This window comes from Gorilla gorilla, chromosome 17 (genome assembly GCF_029281585.2).
Source record: "Gorilla gorilla gorilla isolate KB3781 chromosome 17, NHGRI_mGorGor1-v2.1_pri, whole genome shotgun sequence".
In the NCBI taxonomy this organism is placed as follows: domain Eukaryota; kingdom Metazoa; phylum Chordata; class Mammalia; order Primates; family Hominidae; genus Gorilla; species Gorilla gorilla.
The window spans coordinates 43249843-43266983 of record NC_073241.2 but is presented as its reverse complement, the minus strand read 5'-3'; the positions used below and the strand labels follow the sequence as shown (position 1 = coordinate 43266983).

The 17141-nt window shown below is 41.4% G+C and overlaps 1 protein-coding gene across 2 annotated transcripts in view; it reads right to left on the bottom strand.

The window, feature by feature from the left end:
• The window catches only part of LAMA1 (laminin subunit alpha 1), a 175691-nt gene that overhangs the window by 45500 nt on the left and 113050 nt on the right, over positions 1-17141 (bottom strand). For both annotated transcript variants that reach the window (XM_019014254.4, XM_063699401.1), the window contains exons 30-37: positions 16489-16610; positions 14161-14247; positions 13695-13888; positions 11989-12131; positions 9605-9694; positions 7863-7974; positions 6782-6941; positions 308-518 (exon numbers count right to left, since the gene is read on the bottom strand). In XM_019014254.4, coding sequence (XP_018869799.3) covers positions 308-518; positions 6782-6941; positions 7863-7974; positions 9605-9694; positions 11989-12131; positions 13695-13888; positions 14161-14247; positions 16489-16610 — 1119 coding nt within the window. The remainder of the gene's footprint in view (positions 1-307; positions 519-6781; positions 6942-7862; positions 7975-9604; positions 9695-11988; positions 12132-13694; positions 13889-14160; positions 14248-16488; positions 16611-17141) is intronic.

Genomic DNA, 17141 nt, shown 5'->3' with positions numbered 1-17141 from the left:
CTCACTACAACCTCCATCTCCCAAGTTCAAGCGATTCTGCTGCCTCAGCCTCCCGAGTAGCTGGGACTACAAGCGCGTGCCACCACGCCCAGCTAATTTTTGTATTTTTAGTAGAGACCGGGGTTTCACCATGTTGGCCAGGATGGTCTCGATCTCTTGACCTCGTGATCTGCCTGCCTCGGCCTCCCAAAGTGCTGGGATTACAAGCGTGAGCCACCCAGCCAGGCCAGGGCTCACTTTTAATTGCTTACGTTGGAGTATTTTGTTACCTGTTCTAATTGAGAAGGAGAGAGCAAGTGAGACTCACACTGAATTCTCTCAGATTAGCATTGACCATGAGCAGCAGGTGGTTGCTTTCCTGAATCTTTGCCTCAGCTTCCCTCACGAGCGCCTCAGCCGCCTTTAGTTCATTGTTGTGCTTTGAAAGGACGTGGCTTGCTGCTTCTTTCAATACCTCCAATTCTTCCAGCGGCTTCTGGTAATTTTCCTGAATTTGTGACAATAAATCTTCAGCAGCCCTGATAAATATGAATGGTTCACATAGTAAGTAAATGAACAACAAAGCTCCTATCTCTGAAATAATAGTGGAAAAAATTTTTACATATTTATGCCTAGTCTCTTTTTGAAATTGTAAGTGATACATCATAACTTAAGAATGGAAACAATTTTTCTAAGATAGCTACAGGTATGGCAGGTTTACATTTTATCCTTAACAAATTGTCTTTTTTTTTTTTTTAGTGGTGCATCTCACAGATACATTTATTCATGACAGGAAGTAAACGGTACTTATATAAGTGCACAGTGATGTTCCATGTTCCCATATAGTTTGCTGAAATTTACAGGCACGGTGATCTTTCATCTCATGTGTATTTCAAGTTAAGCCAGTTAGGATGACCACAAGCAGGTACAAGTCTTGAAGCTTTCAAAGCTTTACTTCTTTTTTTTTGAGAGAAGTCTTGCTCTTGTCCCCTAGGTTTGAGTGCAATAGCTTGATCTCAGCTCACTGCAACCTCCACCTCCCACGTTCAAACGATTCTCCTGCCTCTGCCTCCCAAGTAGCTGGGATTAAGGCGCCTGCCATCACGCCCAGCTAAATTTTTTTAGTAGAGATGGGGTTTGGGTTTCACCTGTTGGCCAGGCTAGTCTCAAACTCCTGACCTCAGGTGACTTGCCCACCTCGGCCTCTCAAAGTGCTGGGATTACAGGCGTAAGCCACCGCGCCCGGCCCAAAGCTTTACTTCTTTTATCAGCAGCTCTGATGATTTTATAAATGATGAAGCTCATTAAACCCCACCTCCCCAAATTTCCTGGTAAACTTGGGTCCAGTGGGCTTTGTGGGAATCCGAACACTTAAACTTTCTAATACATTTTAGTAATGGAATTAAAAAAGATCATCTCCATGAATCTGGATACAGGAAATTGGGACAACATTCTGTGTTGATGGGAACTGCAATCTTTCATTATATATAATACAGCAAGAAATTGAAAGAAAGCTATTCAGTGATTTGTTAAGAATTTACCAATTTATATATACAATAAAAGGATTTTCTGCAGCTAGTTAAGAAGAAACAGATTTCATAAAAGCTTTCAAATTCAAACTGACAAAAAGATATGATTTGTACCATGGATAAATGCAAGCTTTAGAATACCAAAAGATTTTTTTCCTATGTCTTTATAAATATGCCATCAAATTGCTGATTTAAATCAATTTTGAATTTATAGCTGCATAGAATAATAAAATTTCATGCTACAAATCCTTGCAATGGTGGAGTATATCCTATTAACTCTTCATTTTAATTTGTCAGGACAACTTTGAAAAACTCTATGGAAAATGCCCTGTAAAACATCCTCAGCTTTCACAGGTGTCAGGTCACTGGGTTAAGACACGACCAAAAACATTTTTCAAGGTTATAAATTTGAACTCTGACATTATTAGAATAACGTTGGCACTTATAATTTTTAATGATATAATTTTTAACGATAATAAAGACGTTGCATTATGAGCAGGCAACAAGAACTAAAACACATACATAAGAAAACACAAATAAACCCAATATATTTCTAATGTCTGATCATGAATCTATTATTCCTTATTATTAAATAAGATATCTCTCTAAGAAAATTTAAAATAAATTAGCCAGGCATGGTGGCGCGTGCCTGTAGTCCCAGCTACTCAGGAGGCTGAGGTGGGAAAATCGCTTGAGCCTGGGAGGTGGAGGTTGCAGTGAGCTGAGATTGCACCACCGCACTCCAGCCTGGGTGACAGAGTGAGACCGTGTCTCAAAAAGAGAAAAAAGACAGCTCAAAATAGAGGCCAAATTTTCATCTCAAGATGACTCTTCTATCTAAACTACAATCAGGTGAAATGACATAGTCCTCAATGACTTGAACAAGATTAATCAACAAAAACACCCCACTCAGCACTTCATTAGCTTCTTCTAGCAAAATCAACAGAGGAAACTGGTGTTTCTCAAACTATGTTCCTCTATAACACCAATGTCCCATGAACTGCCAGGCAGATTCCTTGAACAAATATTCCAGGGTGAAAGAAGTGAGCCGGATCCTCCACGGGGCCGCTGATGTGCGTCAGCGTACTAAAAGCTTTGAGAAGACCTGCAGTACAGAACTTGGCTCTCCTTAGTAGACACTGTGTCTTGGAATGTGCTTCTTTAATGACGTATCTTTGGTCGGGCACAGTGGCTCACGCCTGTAATCCCAGGACTTTGGGAGGCCAAGGCGGGCAGATCACCTGAGGTCAGGAGTCCAAGACCAGCCTGGCCAACATGGTGAAACCCTATCTCTACAAAAATACAAAATTACAAAAATTAGCCGGGCATGATGGTGGGTGCCTGTAATCCCAGCTACTCAGGAGGCTGAGGAGAGAGAATCGCTTGAACCCGGGAGGCGGAAGCTGCAGTGAGCTAAGATCGCGCCACTGAACCCCAACCTGGGAGAGAGAGTAGACCCCGTCTCAATAAAAAAAAAAAAAAAAAAAAAATCTTTTAATAGGTCTGAGATACCAGCACGGAAATCATTTGAAAAACAGCTACAAACAATAATCCAAAGTGTGCAGTAAAGAGTCAACGTGGCAGGCTGGAGTCCGCTCTCCTTTGAAAGGCCTGCTGGCAAGGTGGGCTGCGTTCCCACTGATCCCTAACTGCTAAGAGTAGCTCACTACCTGGGCTGTTTGTGCAAGCAACATGGTTTATGCTGAACACCTGCTTTCCTTCTGGGAGTCGACTTTTGCTATGTGCTAGGCAGAGGGTGCCTACCAGTACAGCTCCAACAAAATCCCTGGATACTGCATCTCTGACAGGCTTCCCTGGGCAGAAACATCACACACATGTTGCTGCATTTTTCTTGCTGGGGGAGGAGTGCTCTCTGGGATCCCACATGGGGAGAGGACTTCAGGGATTTCTCCAGACTCTGCTGTGTCCTTTTGTTCCATCTGGCAGGACCTCCTTAATAAATCTTAGCCGTAAGTACAGTTATATGCTGAATCCTGGGGGTCCTGGTGAAACTCTGAATGTGGTGTTAGTTCTGGAGACCCCCGACCCAGCATGAAAAGCAATCAGTCTGTGTGCTAAACTTCTCATCTATACAATTGCCATGCTTCAGCATGAACCACCAATTTTTTAAGAATTATAATTAAAAAGCAGATAATTCCTAAAATAATCCATGTATTTTGAAATGGCATATATATAGGGATTATCTATGGAAAATCAGAAAGTGGAGGCCAGAGAATACATTTTAAACTCTTGATTTTTAAAATAAAAGGTCTCTTTAGTAATATTTTAACTTACAAATTAGAGAGATCAGCAATCTCACTAATAACTTTATTCCAAGTGAAATCAGAAGGGCAGTGACAGAGAAAGGGGTCCTAGAGGCCCTTGCCAGTAGGGGAGGGTCAGGAGGCACTGAGGGGAACAGGTAGGGGTGGGGGCTGGCCCTGCCTCCCCTCCTCCTTTCAGGTCTCTCCAACCAGGTCTTCCCAGGAACCACCCACTCTGGAGGCAGTGCCCCAGGGCTGGGTTCCACTCCCTAACCTTCCTCAGCCCCCTACACATCTGAGTTGCTGGGGAGCTTGTTAAGGATGGAGAGTCCCAGGCCCGCCTTGCAGATCCTAGGAAGGTTAATATTTGTTCAAGGAATCTGCCCAGGAGTTCATGCGACACTAGTGTTATAGAGGCACATAGCTTGAGAAACACCAGTTTCCTCTGTCAATTTTGCTAGAAGAAGCTAATGAAGAGTGCTGGGTTTTTTGTTTTGTTTTGTTTTTGGTGGTTAATCTTGTTCAAGTCATTAAGGACTATATCATTTCATGTGATTGTGGTTTAGATAGTAACATCATCCTATAGATGAAAATTTGACCTCTATTTTAAACTTTCTTATTGTATTTAAAGTGCATATTCAGAAAATAAACTTTCCCTAAATTGACCAGGAGCTCCTAGTGGGCAAAAGGCTCTATTGTTCCCCTGTATGTTCCCAATTCCTGGCACAATGCTTGCAACCAGGGTTCAGGTCACTTTGCTGAATGAATGAATGAATGAATTGACCTCAGAAGGGTAACGGTGGGAGGGGACAGCCCCACAAAATGATTCTCTAGGATCTGCAGGGTGGGCCTGGGAATCTCCATCCTTCACATGCTCCCCACCGACTCAGATGTGTGGGGTGCTGAGGAAGGTTAGGGAGCAGAGCCCCACCCAGGGGCATCGCCTCCAGGGTGGGCAGGTCCTGGGAAGCCCTGGTTGGAGCTGCCTGAGAAGAGCACAGTTGAAGCCTCAGTGCGCAGTCGGGGCTGCAGGACTAACGTTCGCACCTTGGCTTCTGTCACCACTACCCATTGCCTCTCAAATTCGATGCAAACTTCAGCTGAGCTTCTTTGGCTCCAGTGTTCCCTTGTTCAATGGCTCTCCACCTATGCTAGACTGAGATCTCGTTTCCCCGCCCCTGAAAGGCCCTCGATGTCTCCAACTGTCCAAATTCCACCTGCCCATCTTTTATGGAACGGGTCTCAAATGGTACTTCCTTTTGTTCTGGGTGGGAAAATAACACGGTTTAGACTCAAACAGATTCAGGTTTGTGGTCAGGTTTCATATTGTCCCGGGGGCTTAATATAGGGCAAGTTACTTACATTCCCTGGGCCTCAGTTTCCCCAACTGGGTTCTCCCCTACTTGGAAAGACTGAGATGATCACAGAACACAATGTGAGAAGAGAAGCCGGCACTCTCCTGGCACAGAGGAGGGGCTCCATAGACAGCTGCTCACGCCCATCTCCCAGGACCACGTCCTCCTCTCATTCCCCCGCCAAGGCCTTTAGATCCTAGTTCTCTCAGAGCCCTTTCCAGGCCCTATTATTCTAGTAACTAGATTACTAGTCCTCTCTCCAAACTCCATCCAACTGTAAGCACCTCCTTTTGTTTTTCACCTAACAAATCAACAACGTCAAAAATTATGCTCTATGATGAAAAAAGACACATAACCAACCCTCTAGTGTGTTGCTGGTGGCAGTGAACATTGTTTTTAAAAAATATTAAAAAAAATTATTTGGAAGTGCATGTTAGGAATCCTCAAAACACAAATTCTTTGACTAAATAATTCCACTTCTTCTTTTTTTTTTTTTTTTTTTGAGACGGAGTCTTGCTCTGTCGCCCAGGCTGGAGTGCAGTGGCATCATCTCAGTTCACTGCAAGCTCTGCTACCCAGGTTCAAGCAATTCTTCTGCCTCAGCCTCCCGAGTAGCTGAGATTACAGGCGTCTACCACCATGCCCAGCTAATTTTTGTATTTTTAGTAGAGACGGGTTTTGCCTTGTTGGCCAGGCTGGTTTTGAACTCCTGATCCAAGATGATCTGCCCGCCTCAGCCGACCAAAGTGCTGGGATTACATGCGTGAGCCACCACGCCCAGCCAATAATTCTACTTCTTAATATCTACCCTGATAATAATCTGAAATACAGAAAAAGAAGAGATATATACAGTATAAATAAATATTTGATATTTCAATATAGAAAAAGATATAAAACATTTGCATAAGAAGTCCCTCACAACATAATTTAAAATAGCAAAATATTAAAGTTTAAATATCTCACATGACTATATCATTTCATTAGATTATAGTTTAGATAGTAACGTCCAGAGTAGAGTTTTAATAAAGTATCATGTAACTATTTATAACAGCACTTCAGACATTCATTACAACCTGCAGAGAGACAGCCTGTGCTAGTATATCAAGTAATACCTGTGTGGAAATGCTAAGATAAAAGCTGGAAAGGAAACTCCAAACTCCTTGTGACTGTATGTAAGAATGCTTTGCGATCTCTGTGTCACTTCACATCGTGGGTTTCAATGTAACTATACTTTTTTATATAACTGAGCTCAATTATTCTGGCATAACATTGACCTGTCTTAGAGTTCATGGTATGGGTGGCCACCAACGATTTTTTTCTATGAGAGTTTACTGCCTTATCCTTGATCTACAGTACCATGAGGCTCTGCTGTTTGTGCTAGGTGGAAACATCCCGGAATCACAGAAAAGGACAGAAGCTACTGCATGATAGCACAAAGATAGATTACACTGACTGCACAGATTACACCTTTCTATATTTGGAGGGGTCAGTACCCATCTCTTCATTTACTTGACCACAGGACCCCTTCTCCTCTCTTAGGATATTTCATTTCCAGTGAGCACTTTTCTTCCACGATGCCTCCTTCTCCTTTGGAGATAGCGTGCAAGTTTCTCTCTCTACTTGGTTGCATTGTGAACAGTAATTAGGAACTTACTTGAGTTCAAGGGTGGCATTTTGGTGCAACTGTGTGAAGTCTCTTATCTGCATGATTTCTAGTAAAGATGTACCATTCCATTGCATGTTCTGAAGAGTAGAATTGGGTAGTAGGAAATCTTCATCCAAAGTCTGATTTAAAGTTGTCTTTTCCATAATTTCTATGGAGAAAATTCATCAATTATTTAATAAGCCTCTCAAAAGTGGCTAGTACCAAGCGAAAAACTTAGAAACTTCTCTGCTGAGGACTGCTCTGTTTACCTAAGCTGAGTTGGACCTCCATGTCAGGCCAGGCCACCTGGCATATCCCAGTGTACTCTGCACATCCCCTAACTAAACATTCATGAACTTGGGATTACTGGTCTATTTCAAAGTCTTCTCATGCACCAATAAACTCCCTAAAGGCAAGGACATGGTGTCAACCTCAGCATTTCCTTGTACCTGGCAGAGACATCTGCACATAAAAAATAAATGTTCTCAATAAATATTTACTACATAAATAAACCACCAATGCTTGATCCTACTTTTTTTATTAAGCATAATTTGTTCTAATAATTTCCTTACCTTTTGCCCTATAAAGTCTGATTTTTAGTGGATTCTGTACTTTTTAAGCCCTTACACTATAATACAAAAAGAAGAGCGATCGTATGTTTCTGGTAGCCAGAAAACTGAAAATAGCATGCTAAAAGCCACAGCACACCCAACTGAGAAGTGATTAAATTATTCTAATATGATGGATATACTTGGTACGAAACTGAAGTCCCAAATCCTGTCAGCTCCTATTCTGGGCAAATGGATGGAGAGCTACCATACTAACTTTACCATAACAGGGCTTGAGAATTAGGATCTAAGTTTTAGGCATAATGCAGAAAATAAAAAGAGAAATATGCACTTTTTTAAAGCTAAAACTCTCAGTCAAAGACTAAAGTTTGCACATCTCAGGATCCCCAAACTATTCCAGCCCCTCTGGTTCCAGAAAGCCCGATGCAAGAGATAGACATCTATTCATATGTTTAATAAAGCAATGGTGACTTCTTACTAGATAAGCACAGATGCTTCAAACTAGTCACTGCCCACACTACCTGTGATGCTCATCTGCAGCCTCTCAATGGCTATGGCCAGGTCTTGACTCTCCTTGAAGATTCTCTCAGTTGCCCTATTCACCTTTTGGGTACTCGCTAACATTCTAGTGAGCTGGTGGAAAAATAAAGTCTCAGGTTAGTTTGACTTTAAGTAATTAGTTTGACTTTAAATAATACGCAAGTTTTACTATCCCACTGTTGCCGCTTATAAGCAACAACATATATTCCAGAATATAGAGTAAGGATGAGCATTATCATGCAAGCCGAGCTTAATATTTTGGGGTTGGAAATGGACTAAGTAGTTAATGAAATAATTTACAACTCACTCAGCATAAGAAAAGATGGGTATGTTTTTAAAAGCAGGCTAATTGTGTATTAAACTACAGATTCTCCTAGTGGCTATACTGTGAGGGCCCTCGATTCACTTTAAAACCCAAATATACAGAATATAGAAAGTAAACCTTACTGATTTGTATGGCCTATGAGATGTTAGTCTCTAGGAGTTAAGAACACGGAGTCAGGCAAGCTGATTTTAGACCTGATTCTGCCAGGCTGTGGACAGGCCCAGACATCTCCAAGCATTGTCTGTAACACTTGGGAAACAGCAACGCTTACCTCCCAGGGCTGCTATGAGAACTACACAAGACGAGAGCCAGGAAGTCAGCAGCCCAGAGGCTGACACTTAGCTGTCCTCAGCTGTTATTTCTACTGGGATTTTTACTCTTTGTTAAAGGAAAGGTTGTTTGTAATTTCCAAGAATGTAGAGTAACCCAGTCTTGAGTTTGGTGTTTTCTAGTCAAGACCAAAGAGAATCTTCTTTAACGGATACAGAGAATTTATTTTAATCAGCTTATTTCCAACCAAATGTTTGCTTGATGAGGTACTTAAACCCAAACTTAAACCCTTCAACTCTTTCCAAAACATCGTTAATTCTAAATTAACAGGAGCCAAACTATACTTCCTAGGGTGATGTTTGTGTATGTGTGCATGTGTTGATGGAGATTAGACATCCATACGTATAGATACACCATCACAGTACAGACACACACACACACACATACACACACACACACAGACACACACACATGCACATACAAAATTCATAAATGAAAAAACAGTAAATTTGACAATAATCCTTCCTCACCATCTGCAGAAGGGGAGATTGTTTTTTAGGTCACTAAATGCCATTCCTCTGGCACAGGCTAAACAGAATAAATAATTCCCTGATGACATAAAAACAAGCTCACTTGCCATTCAGGGCCCTAAAATCAGAACCACCCCAGCCTGAAGCCTGAAGTTTGCACAGACGCCTCATCATGAGGTCTGTGCCCTCCCTGCTCCACCCAGCAAGCTGCAGAGAGCATTACTGATGTTCAGTCCGTGCTTTTGGGCTCACCGTGTACTTCGTTACCGAATGAATTTAGGAGAAGGAAGAAACCTCAGCAATCTTTTCATCCCCGCCCCACCTTTGTTTCAGAGGAGAAAATGAAAGTCAGAGCCAAGAGACTGCCCAACTCTGTCCTCAGCAGAGATGACAACAGACATTAAGCCTTTTCCCACTAAACCACAGAAACTGGCAGGGTCAAAACCAATTTGATGATTAAGTACCTGGAGCACAGCTCGTGGGAGGAAGAGGCTGGCATGATCTAATCAGAACCTTCCAGACAGCCCCAAGGCAACTGCTCAGGAGGGCTGATGGGAGGGACCAGGAGGAAGGTTGGTTGGTTATGGAAAGAATTTACCTTCTTTTGCAGGTTGTCCGTTTCTTCTGCAACACCTTCAAGCTTAATTTTTCCCAGGTCCTTTTGCATATTCTCTTTTAATAAAGATTCCTAGGAAGAATGGAGGAAACAAATTACAATGCTTCGAAGTAAAATGTTCTGATTCTTAACTAAGAAGCACTTGCATTTCTTTTTTGTTCACAGAAAGAAATTCTTCTTTCCTTGGAACTGTCATTTTAAAAAAAAATGGATCACATTTACTTAGGTTTCGATTATAGCGACATGATTCTACACTGCCATCCTTTGCATTATATTTCTGATATAGATATAAATTTAAAATCTGTTGTGTTCAGCAGAATCTGATACTGCTGCAATTCTCAGATAAAAGTCTGGCTTTATCTCAATAGCAGAGTCACACAAATTTAACTATAATTGCAACACCTAAGAAAAAAATGCCTTTTAGGCTAAACTACAAAAGAATTCAATAAAGAAAGACTTTATAAATACTAAAAATAAAGAAAAATAAAGTGCTTAATTTATGCCAACAGCCTTCTAATTTCTTGTATAATTTTATTTAAACCTTAAAACTTGATGAATACTTTACATAAACACAAAAAGTTATTTAAAGAAAACGGACAAGTGGTTTATTTAGAGCAAATCATTCAAAATGAGTTAAAATTTAAATCAAATATTTGTCTTATTTGATATATATAAAATAGTTATATCCCTGGGACCAAGACTGGCAGATAATATACTGATTGTGTATGTAGTGATTGGAAAAAAAGTTAAATATTCTTTTTTTTATAGAGGTAAAAGCTCTCATTTTTCAAAAACACTTTGTGACGTTTGAGGAAAGTATAACATAAAAACATCTCTTAGAGGTCCCTAATCTTTCTTAACTACCATTATAGAGAAAAGACCACTGCAAATCAAGATGGATTCAAGAACCAGCCCCATCCCAGCGCACACATAAACACACGCACACACCTAAGGAAGTGCTAAGTTTGAGGAAAGCTCTTATCTAAGAAAAGGCATTTAGGAATGGCCATCCCTTTTATTGCTACCTGGCGCACTGCATAGATTATGTCAAATTCTAACGCATATATAAAGAAAAATTTAAGAATCACATTGTTTTCCAATTAGAATTAAAAGTGGGTCAGGCGTGGTAGCTCATGCCTATAATCCCAGAAATTTGAGAGGTCAAGGTGGGAGGATCTCTTGAGCTTAGGAGTTCAAGACCAGCCTGCACAACATAGTGAGAGCTCATCTCCATTAAAAATAAAAATAAAAAAACTAGCCAGGCATGGTGGTGTGTGCCTGTAGTCTCAGCTACTTGGGAGGCTAAGGCAGGAGGATCCCTTGAGCTACGGAGGTTAAGGCTGCCGTGGGCCATGACTGTGCCACTGCATGCCAACCTGGGTGACTGAGGGAGATCCTGTCTCAAAAAAATAATAAAATCAATAAATAAAATAATAAAAATAAATAAGTGCTATAGTAGGATGCTGTCTACTAAGTTAATTTCTTAACTCCTTATCCTTTTTTGACCCAGGCCCTGTTGATGAAAACATAAAACTATGATTTACTGCCAGACATTTAATGTAGTCTTCCAGGGAGGAGAGATTTTGTGCCCTGCAACTCTAGTGAAGTGAAGAATAATACACTTAAAAAATAATATACCTTAAAGAAGATACTGTTCAGATTTATTTTCTGCTTTTCTTCTCTTTTTCTTTTTTTTTTTTTTTTTTTGAGATGGAGTCTTGCTCTGTCGCCAGGCTGGAGTGCAGTGGTGTGATCTTGGCTCACTGCAACCTCCACCTCCCAGGTTCAAGCAATTCTCCTGCCTCAGCCTCCCAGGTAGCTGGGACTACAGGCACGCGCCACCACACCCAGCTAATTTTTGTATTTTTGGTAGAGATGGGGTTTCACCACGTTGGCCAGGATGGTCTCGATCTCTTGACCTCGTGATCCGCCCGCCTTGGCCCCCCAAAGTGCTGGGATGCTGGGATTACAGATGTGAGCCACCGCGCCTGGCCTATTTTCTGCTTTTCTAATAGGGCAACTGTTTGCAAATACCCAAAGTTGTCTTACAGAAGAGCAAGTGGACTTGGTCTTATCCCAAAAGGCAGAATGAGGGCCACAGAGGGCAGCATTGATGAGGAGTCCTCCAGAGAGCACTGAAATGATGAAAGCTGTCCCACCGTGAAACAAGCTAGCATGTGAGATAAGTAAGTAAGTGCCTGTCACTGGTCATAGTCAAGGAAAGACTGGACACCTGCCCGCAGGGGCTGATGGAAGTTGGGCTCTCACACTGTGGGGAGGACACATGGAATGACTCCCACCATTCCCACTGACTACATCCCTTAATGATACAAGTGTCTGTTCATCTCTGTATTTCCAGTACCTACCTGGAGATATTTAGTTGTATTTTCCAGGTTTGACAAAATTCCATATGGGACAGGGATAATGCCAGTGAGGTTCAGAGAAAGAATGGCATCACCAATCTCATCCAAGTCATTCAGCAGCACACCTACACACTCATCATCACAGGCTACAAGACAAATTTTTAAAAAGGAGAGTTAAAGTTAATGCGATGTGGTCTGCCCATTTTTTTCATGGAGTTGTGTAAGTTGTTTTGTGAAAATGACATATGCGGTCAGAGTACACTCCAAGACCCCGTGCACCACATCTGATCTCATTCTCACTCCAACTGTGCCAAGGGGGGCACGGCAGGAAGTGCTAGGCCCCTATTCAATGATGACACCAAGACTCAGATCAGATAAGTAACTTCCCAGAGGTCACACAGAAAGAAACAGCTGAGGCCAAGAGGGGCGCCCAGTAAGCAAAAGGGTCTTTGCTTACTAAGTGATAAGGTGGTAAGAGAGTTGAAACAACTATGAGCAAGCATGAAAAACAGCAGGGGGAAGAGCGCTGAACACACGCTGACAAAAAGAACTTTATTGACTGTAATGAAAGGTGATGAAGGCAAGCCAGGGAAGCAAAGGCAAGGAAGTAAGGCAGAACTGGAGAATAGATGCACCTAAAGACAGGTAGGGAGTTATGGCACACATTTCATTCTTCTGCCCCCATCTTTATACTGCCTGGCTCATCTTTAACTAGGACCCACTGCACTGAATCCCAGCATTCCCTTCCACAGCCTGCTCTGTCACCTCCTCAGGCAGTTTGCAAATGCATCTTTCGCAAGTACAAGTGAAGGACACTGGAGAGAACAGTGGGGGTGTTTGTGCTTATAATCTACACAAAAGTCAAAGCAAAAAAGACCTCCAATGCCATGATCTTAACAGGCCTCCTTATCTTCCCCATTAACCCCTGAGAAGACATCCCAAGATGACTATCTCATGCACTTGCTGGTAGAATAAATCAGAACTGGAAAAAAAGTTTACAAAAGCCCACGACAGGCCGGGTATGGTGGTTCATGCCTGTAATCCCAGAATTTTGGGAGGCCAAGGCAGGCGGATTGCCTGAGGTCAGGAGTTCAAGACCAGCCTGGCCAACATGGTGAAATCCTGTCTCTACTAAAAATACAAAAATTAGCCAGGCAAGGTGGTGGACACCTGTGATCCCAGCTACTCGGGAGGCTGAGGCAGAGGAATCACTTGAGTCCAGGAGGCGGAGGTTGCAGTAAGCCGAGATTGTGCTACTGCACTCCAGCCTGGGGGACAGAGCAAGACTCCATTTCTTTGTTTTTTTTTTTTTTTTTTAAATCCATGATAGTCATGAGTGGAAGCTATCATGAAATTGGGGTAACACAAATGACAACCCCACAAAGCTGTTTCCTCTCCTGCACTAAATCACTCCTGGCTCCACTAAAGGAAATAGTAATGCCACTAAACGAGAAAGTTGAAATCACTGTGCTGCTCTGAGTGCCAGAGGAATAAACTGCTATCTTAGAACCTCCTGCCTCAGCTGGAAAACACATGATGAAAGGTTCAGTTCAGCAGATGCAACAGTGATCTATGCTTAGAAAATAAGAAAATGAAAATAAAATAGGATGTTTTTATCCTGCAGACACTTTAGTGTGCCGTCATCACTTCTTTCCCGACACATTTGGGAGGAAAAACCATCTTTACACATTTAGAGGAGAAATACTCACAAACACAATCTGTTTCCATCAGAATGTGCCTCAGTTCACACTCATCACACCGGAGCCCTGAGGCCCCCAGCCTGCAAACGCACTGCCCAGATGTGCGGTCACAGTCACCGTGGACAGAGCCGTGCGGGTTGCAGTCACACTTCTGGCAACTGCCACCTGGTGTTTGAGGGTTCCCATAATAGCCCGAGGAGCACCTACAGAAAGGAAGGGACATAGGTACAGACAGGATAGTCAATACCAGCTTCTAACTTGCAACAGTAATCATTTCCACCAAATGAAATGCAAAGCACAGATCCATTCACCTTGGGAAAACTTGTTCTGGAACAGTAATGAGGTCCTATTTCAATCAAGCACATCCAAACTGATAATTGATAATGGCTCCCAGATTACTATAGTAAATATGCCCAATACCTTATAAAAGAAACAGAGTGCCCACGGATTTCCACATGACAATCCACCCATGTACCTTTCACAATGTTTTCCTTCATAGCCCAGGAGACAGGCGTCACAACGGAAATCGTGGTCACCTTCCAAGACACAAGTGGGACTAAAACTGGAGGAAAAGAATTTCTTTTTGAATTTTCAGATATACAATTTCCATCTTCCCTTAAGGTACTTATTCATTACTCTTAGGATACACCATACTGGTCTCAAAGTTATGTGATTACACATAGCGTTTTAGAGCTTACAGTCTACCTGGCAAAAAGAAGGAAAATAAAAGTAATCAGTAAGTGCACACACATCTTGTATCCAAAAGACATTCATAAGACCCTGTCCAGGGACAATCATGTGAATGTTAAGTGGAAGAAGACTGACCTTAGGGATTATCACTAATTGGCCACCCAACGAGAGAGTGTTCCAAGGAAAAAGGGTCTTTGCTTACTAAGTGATAAGGTGGTAAGAGAGCTGAAACAACTATGAGCAAGCACGAAAAAACAGCAGAGGGAAGATGGCTGAACACACGCTGACGAAAAGAACTTTATTGACTGTAACAAAAGGCGAGGAAGGAAAGCCAGGGAAGCAAAGGCAAGGAAATAGGGCAGAACTGGAGAACTGATGCACCTAAAGGCAGGCAGGGAGTTATGTGGTAGGCTGCCATAAGCAAAATGACAGAGCCTCTCAAAGTTTAATCATTGACTGGGATTTGATCTCCTCATTCATGGATTTCTGCTTTTGTTTTACTCCTTTTTCTCAACATCCTCTACCCTCTGCCTTCACGTTTTAAATTACCAATGTGCCATCTAGAGGCTGAGCTGGGTGCATGCAAACTACTGGAGACAACAATAAAAAACAAAACCAGTTAGAGCCAAGTCTGGTTCCTTTTCGTTAGCAAGATGAAGTTTCCAGCGTCAGTTATCAGCCCCATACCACTTCCAACTCTTTTTCCTCCTTAAAATAGTAAAGGGATAGACTTCAGTGGAAACAAAATATGTAGAAAATAAAGCATGTGTTTTAGGGCATCTGAGATTCAGAGCACACAAAAATGTTCACATCCTGACAATCTCTTCCTGATAGCACAAACTTTAACTTATTAATGCGGACTTTGGGGATGTTTATAACCTTTTTATGATTGAAGAAGTAAAATATTCAAACAGCAGAGAAACGTGCAAAGTAGTAGGGTAGAATGTCCTTCCCAATACTTCTCTGGGCACATATAGCCACCTATAATATGGGTATGAATAGACATGTGGATATGAATTTTTTCCAAAATGGCATCACACTCCATATTCAATTACATACTTCAATTGGCCATTTCTCCAATTCTGTGCCTACAGATATACCTTATTCTTTTCTCCGTGTTTGTAAAATATTTCACTCTAGGAATGTAACACAATGTATACAATCAATTCCCCGTAAGTAGATATTTCCGTTTTCCCCCTATTCCTCATGAGTAAAAGCAATGCAAAAACATATCCATCTTTACACACACATGCAAGTATTTCTATAGCACAGACTACAGAAGTGGAATTGACAAGTCAAAATTTATATATATACATTTAATACAAAAAATAAGCACTAGTAACAACAAATTTTAGGATGCTTCATAGCTTGCAAGGGAAGTGTACATAGTGCCTCTCATTTGGTACTCACCATCAGGCATCATTTACTTGGAGGCAATAAAAAACAGAAGATTCAGACAAATATTAAAAGGAATACTTCACTGCAGTATACCAAAAGTTAACATTTGATCTTTATATGTTCAATACCTTGCCAAATATTCTAAGCAATAATAAAATATTATTGATGAGTTATAATTTTCATTTGAACCAAAGAGGATTCTTTGATATTCTAATTCCCACTTAAAATTTCTGGTTCCCTTTTGCATTCAGATAATTCTGTACAAGCATCATAAGTACAAGGTAGAAACTAGTCCCAATTTTATCACCATGTGGTATTTCAGCACTGAGGCACCAGCTTATACAAACTCTAACCCCATTCCCTTAAATGGTAATTGGGTTCTTTTGTATCATTATCAATAAAATTAATAATTATTTATCTCCATGCAGATTGGATACATATGCTGTGGGCTAAAATGAGTCTTAAAAAACAAAACCTAGAAGTTCTTTCTTTAATTGCTTCCATCCAAACATCCAATACCAAAACAGATACTTTGCTTTTGAAAAGATTCTCTTCCAATGCTTTTGAGAATGAACACCTTTTCTTAAAATTAGCCTTTTGCAACCAATGGAGAATATTCATTAACAACAGACCACTCAGAGACCCTTGAAAATGAGGCTGAACTGGAAGCAGCCCTGGGCAGCCCAGCATGCCAGCTGCACCTGTGGGGACTCACCTGGCAGGAGGGCTGTGAGGACAGGCACACAGAGCACAGTCACTTGCTGAGCCAGTCACCTTTCCGTAGTAGCCAGAAGTACACACATCACAATGGTCACCTGCTGTGTTATCGCCACAGTTCTGGGAGCCCACATTTAAAGGAAGGGGGAAAAAATGGGAAATTGTTAGAAATCATTCTTATCTGGTAATAGCTAAGCACTGCCACGTTTTATATCAGCTAGCTTTTAAAAATATTCTTCAGGAAAGGGGAGCATTTTCCTCCATATTCTTAAAATCCTGAAAACATTTCCCGCTCTGTGGCTTTCATTCATCCTAAGGCTGCATTCATCCAATACAGCCAAGAAATTACTAGTACATTCTTCTTAAGGAAAATAGACATAGGAGCCCTAAAAGCAGTTTGCAGAACCTTAAAACATAGATTTAAAATATTTAGTGCCCCAAAAAACAATTTGAAGCACCAGTTTTGCACACAGTCAGGGTTCAACAACCACATGTAAGGAATTGAAGAATGGATAGATGATTTAGGAAATAGACAATGAGGGAAGAAAACTCATGGTTTTAGAGCACCACTGATAGATTACTGCAACCAACAACTAACTTCCAGTTAATTTTTTTCTTTTTTTTTTTTTTAGAGACGAGGTCTCCCTGTGT